We start from the raw sequence: 12,699 nt of genomic DNA, 5'->3' as shown, positions 1-12,699 counted from the left end.
ATCGTTCTTCATTGGTCTTATCAAAAATATTATTATCAGCCTGGTTCCCTGGCTGTGCATTATTATCTCATTATCGTATCGAGAATTAATACAAATAATAAGTGGTTGGTAACAAGATCCTGACTGAATATCAACTGTTTTCAATCAATAGTGATACTGATAGATTTGAAAGTAACCCGCGACTGCCGTCCGTGTGACCTCGATTCTAAAAATAGAAAAGCACATTGCCTGGCATGTAAACAAGGCAGGTCACCTCGCCACATTCGCGAGTCATATTTCACTTGACCCTGACACTGGTCATTCAATGTCCACCACGACCTTCGGACAATGCCGCGGGGACGTGAAAGCGGTGAAGGACCTGCCTTGGACGTTATGTCACCGAGTCTGCGGTTGAAAAGACGAGGCGCATGAACTGGCAACTGACACACAGATTTCAAACCTACGGTGAACAAGTGAGTTAATCAGAATTTCACGTCTCATCTGGATATATTTCAGCACTAGTGTGACTGCTGTAAACAAGGGAAAGTATCTGCTTCGTTTAAAGATTTTGTGACTTTTTCAAATTGTTGGTGTCTTCGCTTTTAGCTGTTTCTCCCAAACCAATACTTTGTCGGCTTTACCAACGTGGGTAGCCATATCTCACTGCTGATTTCAATCGGAGCAAATGTTTGTTTCTCTGTCTTCTTTGAGTGCCATTCTTAGAAGTTTCAGAGTCAGGTAAGACAGGAAATTTAGAGAAACGTTTTATCTCCTAAACATAGATGTAGTCCATCATCCATAAAATTGTCTGTCATTAGCTATTTCACTGTCACATTGTCATGTAGATCTTGTTGATCTGATCGTGATGTTATCTGCTTTAAAAAAAACCCAACCCTCAAACAAACAAGAAAAAAAACCCCAGTAAAGTAAAATGGTTAGGAGAGACCTCAATAAGGTTTTTTAAAAGTGTACATTCCATTCAAACAACAATTCTAATTCTATATGGTTTTATTTTATGCACCAAACATGGCTGTTGGACTCCCAACAGGAATAATTAACATTGTTGCTCACAGGCTTTAAAAACTGTGTCAGTGAAATCTATTAATTAGAGGAGACATTAACAGTTTTCAGATTAATTCATTAAAAAAAACCAAATGTGCGCATACTGTCATATACTGGTTTTTGTTGTATATAAATATTGTCAGTTTGATATCTGTTTGTGTCATTGTCATAAATTGTAGTGCTTTCTGAGGTTTGTTTTAATTTGCAATGTCTCCTCATAGTGACTTCTATGCTCAGCTCAGAGAGTATTTTAGAAGAACATTTTGGACATATATAATGAACAAATAACAGTTAAAATTCTGAACTGATGAGAATTCACAAAAGTGGGGAAACTTTCTCCTAGAATGCTTTTATGTAAAAGGTCAAGGTCATCTGTTTATGTAATTGTTCAGCATGTCTCTTTTGTGTTTTCTAATGACATGACACGAAGATGATTGACATTAGAGGATAGCCTACAATGGTTTATTTTCCCATGGTCCTTTCAGCCGATAAAATATCACTGTATAGTTTGTAACATTCTGAAAAAAGAACATTATATCAATATATTGTTTATCAAGCATGGTGTGTGCCTTTTTCAAGTTATGACAATGATTAAGAAAGGTTTTTGTGGGGTGGGGGTGGACTTGTGAAAGGTCAATGACCTGTATTTTGTAAAACATGTTTCAGGCATGGTTTCATATAGAGGCAAAGAACCAGTTGTTTAGAAGTTTTCTTGTAAATTCTGCCACAAAATTGTAATGGCTTTCAAAAGGGTAAGTCATTTTTGAGGCTCAGTTTTAGATTAATATGAAAGTATTGAAACCATGGCTATATCGGTTACGCTGGTTTATCCTCACTTTTACTAGTACAGTTCTGCCGCTTGGAAAATTGTTAGATATTTATAAGTCTCCTTGATGAATAAGGTCAGGTAGTAATTCTTTCCATATGACTTCCATGTGGCATGGTAATATTTTTGTAAAGTTTGGGAAAATGGTTGTGCAGCAGCTGCTCATGTTTTGGATAGCAAAGCAAACTTCAGTTCTTTACAGTTTTACTCCTGGCCAAACATGGATACATAGTGTCAAGATTTATTTTTTGAATTTAACCTACAGAGACAAATTCATTGCTGATTACAGTGTATTTATTGATGCTTGAAGTTTTATTTACAGCTGCTGCAACACCTCAAATGGTTCAGAACAAGTAAGTTCATTTCTTTGATGAAAGTCTGTGTGAATTTTGCATGGAATTTATAAATTATTCATATCATATCATATACTGTCTAGACTAAGGGACGCATGAAAGGTAGAATAGGCCTTCAGCAATCCATGCTTGCTATAAAAGGCAACAATGCTTGTCGTAAGAGGCGACTAACAGGATCGGGTGGTTAGAATTGCCAACTTGGTTTGACACATGTCATCGGTTCCCAATTACGCAGATCGATGCATATGTTGATGATCACTGGATTGTGCGGTCCAGACTTGATCATTTACAGACCTCCGCCATATAGCTGGAATACAGTGTAGCGGAGTGTGGCGTAAACTAAACTCACCCACTCACTCTAGACATTTTCATTATCTGTATATGGCTGGATTAAAATAGTTTTATCCAAGTTTGACCACTAGCTCAAATAATAATAAATATTACAGCACCTTGCTAAGTTGAAAGGAATATTAAATGTGTTGTTCAATGACTGCAAGGTGCAATAAAGCAGACACAAGACTACTATTTGAGTTGTTGGGAGAGAGTAGGTGGAAGCTGATAAAGTGCTAGTACTGTTTAGTATGTAAAATGTTTGGTATTTTAACCTTTTGATTTACTTCTGCAAAAATACCTTTGAGGTTAACAGAAATGAGAGGCTTCACACACTGCACCTGATCAATCCCTTATGACACACTTACAGTACTTACAGTAGGTGACTGATGCATGAAAGGTAAGCACAGAGAGTCAGTGCACAGTTCCATACACAAATTTATGCTTCAGCTCGGAGGCTCTAATCTTGAGTTTTTCAATATCTTAACCATATATTATTGTTATTTTTATTTAACAGAAGTGACTGTGAATCATGTCAAAATCTTCAAAGACAATACAACCTGTTGATGAAAGAATAACATATTACATTGTTTCTTCTATCAGTCCCATGATCATAACGGGTCTGAGTACTGAGACAGATACCCAGGTGCAGCTCATTAAACACCGGTCCCGGGTATCTGGGTTACCTATAGCAGAATTACTTTGTTATTTACTGACCAGCGTATGGAGTTCTGATCAAAACATATACAAAATTGGTAACTATTTATTTTCAGTTTCCACAACATGGATAATTGTGGGCATTACTTACAAATATGACGTCAGGAATTAACGTAACAGGTATTCAGGTAGGGAAGGGTAGTAGGGTAGGGTAATAGGGGGTGAGGTACTGGGTTAGAAAATTTAGACCCAAATCAGCCCTATAACAAAGTATAACACACACGTTTATACTGAAATGACATTCAATGTCTTCAGTGATTGATTATAACTATAAACATGGAACAGTGTTGTTGTGAGTGATACATTCCACCAGTTGACAAGATGTTTCAATGATGGCTGTGTGCACTTTCAATCTGGCTCACCTTTATCCTTGGCTTCCGTGTATATACACTACAGTGATTTGGCTGTTTTGTATGTGTGTTTTTATTACTTGTTTGTACTGTGTGTTTTACAGATTATCCGTGATATCGGCTACTGTTGGTCTGGTTGCCGTGGTAACACTATATCTTCTGCCATCTCCAATAGACCCCAAGCCTTATGTGTAAGCATCACTTCCGTTGAAATAGCAATCACTGGCCTTCAACTTTATGCCTCAGGAATTCCTGGTCTAGATGGAAACTACAATACATACATCTATATGTTATCATCCTTCTTTACTACTCCAGGATCTAAATGCCGCTCAAAGAAGTTGAGCATGGCCCTTGATACTATATCTGTCATTTTTTTTTTTTTAGGAAATCTGACACAATCTATTGACTGCTAAAGCATCCCATGAAGCATGTCTGTTTGACTGTTACAAACCTTTCTCTGTCCATAATTGTCCAAGAATGCAATTCATGTGAATGCATGAAAATACAATAATCGATTCATTATGGCCTAACTTAAGTTTAACTGTTGCAGGTTCAACTGTACAATTCCGCATCTGGAGGGCAGCCTTCAGCCCAACTTTCATCTGCAGAAAGTAACCAGACTGTTTGAGGGCCAGATTATAGGTCCAGAATCATTCGCTGTGGACGACAATGGTATGACCAGGATGACATGGAAATTAAGAAATTACATTAAAATTGTTGACATCCTTGCGTTTTCCTGGATCAAACAACAGGAATTTCATGTCCACTCTTGATGTTTATAAATTGTTTCACCACACATCTTTCTGTTAGCATTTATATACTGATTATCATAAAGGTGGAGAACAACGTCATATTTCTTAACAAGTTGGAGTATTCTTTTTTGCTTTTTGTGATATAGGGACTGTTTACACAGGCAGTGCTGATGGAAAAATTTGGGCATTCAAGAAAGACAACTTACGACTTGTTGCAAGGACAGGGATAGACCACCCAGATTGTGGTGAGAACATTTTCCTCTCCATTTTGCTTGTATTTGCTCACCCTTTTAGTCATGATTTGTACTGATCTTCTGCATGTGCCCTTAAATTAAGCTCTCAGTACCCACTTGCAAAAAGGAAAAACAAAAACTATATTGTAATACATTTTTTTATGGAGTCCCATCTTAAATTTTACCTCTTGTTCTTAGAGTAAGGCTCCTAAATGTGTATTCATTGATTTGAGCCATGGGAGCCATATAGAGTATATTCTTCAGATAGGTACAGAAAGAAGGTGATATCTTCTACCGGCTGTCAGACATAAGACAGTTCAAAATGTGTGATGGTGATTTGGTGCCTCACTCTGGGAGTGGTGTTGAAACAAGCAGTTGATTCCCTTCATGACCCACTATTTTGCAGGCAGCTTCACACTGGAGCCAGACTGCGGCCGCCCCAAGGGGATGAAAGTGGACCAAGATGGCTTCCTTGTTGTAGCAGACGCGTACAAAGGTCTTCTCCGTGTCAATGTGACGACAGGGGAGATTGAGACTCTCATGCCAGGGCATATTGGTAAATACAGGTAGTTTTGTTGGTAAATGCTGACCTTGGCCACCAATCGGCCCCTGTCTAATATGAACCTCACTAACAGAACTGAAATGCATACCTATATTTATGCACGATAGATCATTACTGTGAAGTAGTTGTCTCAATATGTGCCTGGAGATGTGAATATGTGATTGTTGGACACTGATGGTGCTAGGTGCCTTATGTGGCTTTATGGTCTGACATTTTCACTCTGCATCCTGATATCAACAACTGGTCCACTGGGCTGGATTTTTTTGTGATGAATATTATATTTCTGACTTACTGTTATGTACAAAACCAGACAATATGGGTAGTGCCGGAAGAATACCAAAAGCAAAGATAGGCAGCTATACAGCAAAATGGTGAAGGCGACACAAAGCAAAATGCTGTTCTAATATTAGTATGTTAAAAGATATGCTGGCAAACAAGGATAAGTTAAGCACCGACCTGACAGTGCATGTATTAGCTTGTATGAGTGCCACTCACTGGCACTTGCCTTTGTGAGTGATAGGGGCCCCAGGTTGTCTGTGATCAAGCAGGGTGAATATTACTGACTTCCTGCACTGACCACATGATAGTCTTGTGAGCGTGGCATGTGTAGCTAAGTGAGGTGTCAATTTCATCGACATGAACTGTACATGTACTAGCCTACATATGCTCCACCATTCACAAACCATATGGGTTTGCTTATTTGCCATGCACCACATCTTTCTCGTAAACGGTTTTTCTGCATTGGTCCAACTTATCCTTGTTTGCCAGTAGTTTTGATAGAAACAACTCACCACATCTACACTGAAGAGGAGTCACAGTGAGATGTGTAATTGAACCTGAAGACATTCTAGACTTACTTCATTTAGGGCTCCTGCCGTACAGAAAGGGTCTACACAAGGGAGATTATGGTTGAGAGAGTTGGGCCATTAACATAATCATTTTTCATATGTGGATCCAGAGATGGGGTGCACACACACATTTTCTCCTGACAGTTTATTAAATGACCATTGAAACTCTTGTGAAGCGGGTGAAAAGCAACTGAGCACACAACTTTCTCAAAAAGCTGTACCTGGCTTTGTTAGGCTTCTCTGTCCTGTACTCTGAAAACTGTACTTAGTAAAGTTAAAGCAGAAGAGTGATAGAGAAACTCATAACTGCAGGGAGTGGACTATAAATTCAATGATTAAATCACCACAGGAAGCTACAAAATTTCTGATGCAGCATTCTTCAATATTTACTCACTCCTATGCAGGGGTTCAAAAAATCCCATCGGACAATGCCTGGGACAAGTCAGTTTCCATTTCGGGCAATCAAATAATGGTGTCTTACTTAACTGTGGGCTACTAGATAATTTCCACTTATGGTTTCAAACTGCAGATAAACTTGGATTTCATTTCGTGTCTACTCAAAATGTAATTACATTTCATGTTGATAATAAACTAGAGTTATCTTTCTTTGCTGTTTATCACTTTTTGATAAATAGTCCAGTAATCATTGTATCAAATACCATGTTGATTTATTCTTTCAAAATTATGTCATCATGATTATATCAGGGCAAGTGGAAAATTAGTCATAAAATCAGGGCAAGTGGAAAATTAATCAGGACAAGTTACTTTCTTAAAGTCACATGCCCTGTGGCAAGTGGTTTTTAAAAAATTTTGAACCCCTGTTGTAATTAGTAGAAAAACTGACTCTTAATATATTTATCCCACAGGCTTTGTTGTTTTTCAGGCATCAATGGCAAACCCTTTCGTTTCCTGAACGGCCTTGACATTACATCAGACGGGATCATCTACTTCACCGATTCCAGCACCAAGTGGGAGCGGAGAAACTACAAGTTTGAGGTACAGCTGACTTCTACTCCCTGACTAGGAGAAAAAGCCAAATGACCTTTGTTCATCTTTGAAAATGTTTGTGTCAGAACTGGTTTAACAAAACACTTGATTCATTCAACACACTGGAAACCAAATTTTTGTCCTTTATGAACTGAGTATGATTATTGTCTTATTCTGCACTGTAATATTTCATTTGTTCATGGTGATCTGTGATTAATCAAATCTGAACCATACAATCCAGTGATTTTATTAAGAGCAATGATGCACACAGCAGGGTCATACTGACATGCTATCAACTGATCCCCATTATATGATGATCATTGGTTGCCGAATTCCAATTCTAACATTGATCTTCACAGGCTGTGAGTGTGTGTGTGTGCATGCAAGTCTTTTTTGTTTGATTTTTGTGCTAAGAATGCTTTTTTGTGGTTCGTATGGGAGTTTGGGTCATTTTAGTTCAAAGAGTATTTTGTGGAACCGGGTCCAAGTGTTCACTTTGACAATAATTTGTTATACCTACTAGTCAGTAGGAGACAAGATCATATAATATTGTGAAGACTAAGGTATAGCTTTCAGATCCATTATTTCTGTATGTGATGTCAGGTGATAGAGATGAACCAGCTTGGCCGTCTGATAGCATACGACCCATCAACTCGATCAGCTCACATTGTCATGGATGGCCTCTACCTAGCTAACGGAATCAGTCTGTCCGTGGATGAAAGTTTCCTCGCAATTGCAGAGATGAGCCTGGTGAGAATAAGAAGGTTTGTCCATTGCTGTACTTAACTAATCTGGTTGTGAGATCGTCATGGTAAACAAGGCATCAACAGCCACCCCTTGTTTATCATATCCAATCTAATTGCTCATTTGGAGGTTACCATCCTTAAATATGATAATCTTGAGTTTCCAAATGAATATTGTAGGACCAAATTCAATTTTTGAAACATTCATCTTGGATGTTATTTTAATACATTTTCATGTACTTGCAACATTTTTATACTAGTGGCTTATTTGACATGTTTATAAACTGTATATCAGATCCTTGAATAATGAAGATGAACATTAATTACAGGGCAAGCCATAATTACACTGAATATGATAATATTGAACACACTCAAAATGAGCATTGATCTAAAATAATAAATCCTATCTTGTTCATATTTCACCAAGACAAATATTCCTAGTCTTACAAGAGATATTATATTGATTTTGTTGTAGACAAAAAATTGATATTTGACATTTTTTATACTGTAGTCATGTTAATAAAATCTTTTTAATGACCTGCCCTAACAGTTCCTAAAACATTTTTTTAAATTTATTTCCTATGAACATACAGAAAACATGCAGACAACTTTTTCCACTCAAAGTTCATGCTACACTGGCTTCTGAAATTTTGCTCACGTCATGTTCATGATGACACAAGGCAAATTTCTTCTTAATTTGAGCCACAGGCAGGGAAGAAGGTCATTTTCATGTTATATACTTCCCGTGTTTAAACTCACTTAAAACACTCACTATATATTATGCTTATATACCCCTGTGTGGCTACTTCAAAGATTAATTTTTTCCGGGGAGTCCAACTGTACACGAGGATCATTCATCAAAAGCATGTTCAAGTATCGTGCATGTGAACCGCTGTGGTTTGGTGTAGAGTTTTGTTAAGAATTCACCAATTTTCACGGATTCTTATCATTTAATAAAAACATAGTAATTTTTTCAACATTACAAATGTTTCTACAATACATCAGTTCATGCTTAAACAGTATCTTTAAACAGTATGAAATATTTTGCAAAATTTAGTTTAGGACTGTTGCCTGAAGTAAGTGGTTATATTTACACTTATGCGTTTAAATTTTTTATGGGAAGTGTTTAAAAGAATCAAGTAAACTAGGTAAGGTTTGCGACTCTCTGAAGAAATATGTAATAAATAACATAAATCCTCCCTTGTTTCAACTAATTTATATTTGTAATAAAATAGCCTGAAATTATTTGTATCTATGACTTTATGATACAGGTATTACCTCAAAGGCCCCAAACAAGGTGAAACTGACATTCTGACTGACAACCTACCTGGTTACCCTGACAACATCAAGCTGAACAGTAAAGGAAATTTCTACGTTGGACTCGGCAGTGTGAGATTTCAAGGCGCCAGTATTCTCGGATCTTTCCTTGATGTCATTGCTCCGTATCCAGGAATCAAGAGATTCATGACAAAGGTGGAACAAAAGATTGATTATGGCCTGTTATATACTAGTAATACATAGCCTCCGAACCTACTTCTTCTGTTAAAATAATAAGAAACCATCATATTGATGTAGAAATTGGGGTTTGAGTGGAGGAATAAGATATGCATTCATCCAGAAAGTGCTGAAAGAGTATAATTTGGGCATAGGTTCTACAAAAGAACTGAAATACCTCCACTTGTCATGTTGGACATCGTGAAAAACATTCTCTCTTGTATTCTCTTGCTTACAAATTTCAATGGGAAGTGGAGTATCCTAATGGTGAAAGCATTCTCTTGTCGTGATGGAGACAAGGGTCTGATTCCCTACATGGCTACAGTGAGTGAAGCCCTGCCATGATACTGCTGGAATATTGCTAAAAGCAGCTTAAAACCATGCCCATTCACTCACTTATGAAATTCAGATGAAATCTGTTGTTTACATCTATTCAGTACAATATTTGCACAAGACCAAAATTCCAGTAGTTCTATTTTTAGCTTCTGATGTGAACAGTGCAAAATTACGCTATGCTTTTTAGTTCATTACTCAGTCCCTGATAACCTATACTTGTGGTATTAGGTAAATAAATGGACTGGAACTTATTTTTATAGATCCGAGACTTAAAAACTTTTGAAGTTTTTTCTTAGACACTTTAGAACACAAGTAATTATAATGAATCAATATTCATCCTTCCCCAAAATATTTTACCTCTTAACCATGGTAACATTTCAAGTAAATATGAAAAATATATTTGAAAACCTATTTTCTGTATTTCTGTTTTTTCTACCGTCCTAATTACCAATAAATCTGAAGTTTTGACCCCACATCTGTCATTGTCATCAGTTCTAATTATCTTGCTTGTTGTCTGTTCCAGGTGACACCCCTCTCATTCTATGACCTGTTCCTGCCCAAACACTCACTCCTATTGGAGGTCAATAATCAAGGTCACATCGTGAGAAGTCATCATGATCCAGGGTCAAAGGTCGTACCTGCAATCAGTGAAGGTTTTGAAGCTAATGGACATGTGTACATTGGTCATTTCCGGATCCCTTTTATTGGTGAAATATCTGTTGATGACTTAAACATGGATGGAAAGGTGTAATAAAGTAATGGAAAACCACCTGCAGTGTCATTGTGTGTGTGACATATAGAGAATACTAAACGACCTTATGTGTAATATCATTTCTGTTGAGCGAGTGAATGATTTGGTCTCAAATGAGAGAAAGTGAGTTTGACACTAAATCTTTCATGAGTTTAATGAAAATGTTATTTCACAGAAACGAGTTTAGTAATCTGTTTATTACTGCCAACGCAAACTGATCGCAGCTACAGTGTGAGGACTCCCAGTTGTCCTCGTGACAAACAAGGTCCAGTACCACTGTGACAACAACATTAGCATTGTGATGTCATAACTCTAAACACTTGTGATGTCATACATCTAGTGGTATTACCCTAGTGTAATATTGTCGTATAAATATTACACTGCAGTATCTGCGAGAAATAAGAATGTTTTATCATGCCATATTTCTCAAGGTAACAGGAAGGATATGACCATATTATCCCATAGGCAGCCACTGCTTGCCATGAAAGATGTCTTGCTGGATTGAGTTGTCGGACTGGGCAGCTGGGTGAAGTTGGATCTATTGTCAGCTACCCTGCAAATTGGATCATTATTCATATACATACTTGAGTATTTACAGACAATACCTTCATGAAGAAGGATTGCACCAGAGTTTAAGAATGAAACACTCTCTCAGACAGGCACACTCACCGCACTAACACATACAAATATTTACCCTTATTGTCGCTGAACAATATTTTGAATGACTTTCAGTCTGTTACTTACATCAGCATTCCACTGATGACCTCAGGTTTAATCCTGACACTGGAGAAATGGCTATTAAATTCGAGTGCTGCAATAGGCAGTGTATCACCGGAAACTCCTTCTGGAGTCAGTGTACTGCCTTATCATGACTCTCAAAATGGTCTAGCAGGGCTACATTGTCTAGCCTCACTGTGTTGTTTCTTATATAGTATTCCCAGAAATTATTGACAATCATGTTGCGTCATGTAACTCATTACGTTTATTAACTTCTGTCGTTTTACTTACATAAACATGTTAAAACATCATCCTTTTACAGTCTCAGTCTTGTTTTAGTACTTTGTTAGACCTCCTCGCTCAGCAATGCATGCCTGAATACGCCTAGGCACACTACCCATCAAAGTTTGTAGGTAATCGTGTGACAGGGTATCCCAATATTGGACCACCTCGGCCTTCATATCTTCAATATTTCTCAGTCCCTTTTGGTTTATTCTGTCCTTCATGACTCCCCACACATTCTCAATTGGGTTTAGGTCTGGGCTGTAACTGGGCCAGTCTAAAACTTGAACATTTTCGCCCGACAACCACTGTTTTGTGTAGCGCGCAGTGTGTTTTGGGTCATTATCATGCTGGAAAATCCAATCATCTTCATACAATGTTTGTGCTGTCGGAAGAAGGTGACCATTTAGAATGTCAACGTATCTTTCTTTTGTCAAGTTTCCCGTGAAAACACACAATGGCGTCACTCCGCTAGCCGATATGCCACCCCACATGTGAAACTTTTGGCTATGTTTTGGTCGCTGGTAGATAGGTTTGACAGTATCTTTGGTCCAAATTTTCACACAAACAGAACTTTTCCGAAAAGAAAACATTATCCCAATCTTGATTTTCATGAGCCCGACACCAGTTTAAACGTTTTTCCTTTTGTGCATCTTTCATCAACGGCGAGGGAATTCCACGTTTTTTCACCCAATTAAGTCTCTGTAATTCCTGCCTAACTGTTTCACTGCATACCTGAGGACTTCCTCTGCTAATCATTTCATTTCTGATGTTCTCAACACTTTTCAATTTGCCCTTACTCACAATCTGCCCAAGTCTTCGGCGATCCACAACACTGAATTTCCTAGGCCGACCTGCCCCTGCTTTGTGCTCTATCCCGGTTCCTGTTTGAATATTCTTCGAAGTTCTGTATACTGTAGACAGAGGAATACCATGTCTACAAGCTAACACTTTAGCATCAGCCTCACCCCTTTCAAAATCATCTAGAATGAGCTTTCTTTTCTCTCTTGCTGTAAATTCTGCCATGTCAACACAGGAAGCCGTCTGCTCAGACAAGGGAGATAACTTTTGACGTAATGAGCTGCCTTCTAAGCCTTCAAGAGTTGTCTCCCTTGTTTAGTATGCTTAGTGCATAGTGAAAGCCCTTTTTCCAATCTTAGCATCATTAGAAAAAAAACAAAGATTTTCTCAATAATTTCTGGGAACACTGTATATCATCTCAGTACCAAACAGCATTATGTTTGCATTTCATCTACCCAGCTACGAAGTCGTGAATACCTTCTGAACAGATGCAGCTTTATAAGATGGGGTGTTGTCAGTCAAAATAAAAGTGAAATGTTTCTCGGGCACCGACGCCCCACTTTAACTTAAACGCTT

General features: G+C 37.9%; 1 protein-coding gene across 1 annotated transcript; it reads left to right on the top strand.

Annotated features, from left to right (window-relative positions):
* Positions 1-221: 221 nt before the first annotated feature.
* LOC137296027 (adipocyte plasma membrane-associated protein-like) lies at positions 222-10,337 on the top strand. The gene is made up of 10 exons (XM_067827664.1): positions 222-452; positions 2,190-2,220; positions 3,722-3,808; positions 4,168-4,289; positions 4,516-4,614; positions 5,009-5,158; positions 6,896-7,008; positions 7,603-7,763; positions 9,014-9,215; positions 10,096-10,337. Exons 2-10 carry the CDS (start codon positions 2,207-2,209, stop codon positions 10,321-10,323), a joined length of 1,176 nt encoding a protein of 391 aa, XP_067683765.1. The 5' UTR covers positions 222-452; positions 2,190-2,206; the 3' UTR covers positions 10,324-10,337.
* Positions 10,338-12,699: the final 2,362 nt, after the last annotated feature.

Source organism: Haliotis asinina, chromosome 9, assembly GCF_037392515.1.
Source record: "Haliotis asinina isolate JCU_RB_2024 chromosome 9, JCU_Hal_asi_v2, whole genome shotgun sequence".
Classification (NCBI taxonomy): domain Eukaryota; kingdom Metazoa; phylum Mollusca; class Gastropoda; order Lepetellida; family Haliotidae; genus Haliotis; species Haliotis asinina.
Note: the sequence above shows the minus strand (reverse complement) of the source record. Positions and strands in the feature narration are given on the sequence as shown.

Excerpts from the sequence above, each read along its gene's own strand:
- LOC137296027 (XM_067827664.1), top strand. Across the intron at positions 5,159-6,895 it reads TCTCATGCCAGGGCATATTG|GCATCAATGGCAAACCCTTT; the intron begins GTAAATACAGGT and ends GTTGTTTTTCAG. Across the intron at positions 9,216-10,095 it reads TCAAGAGATTCATGACAAAG|GTGACACCCCTCTCATTCTA; the intron begins GTGGAACAAAAG and ends TGTCTGTTCCAG.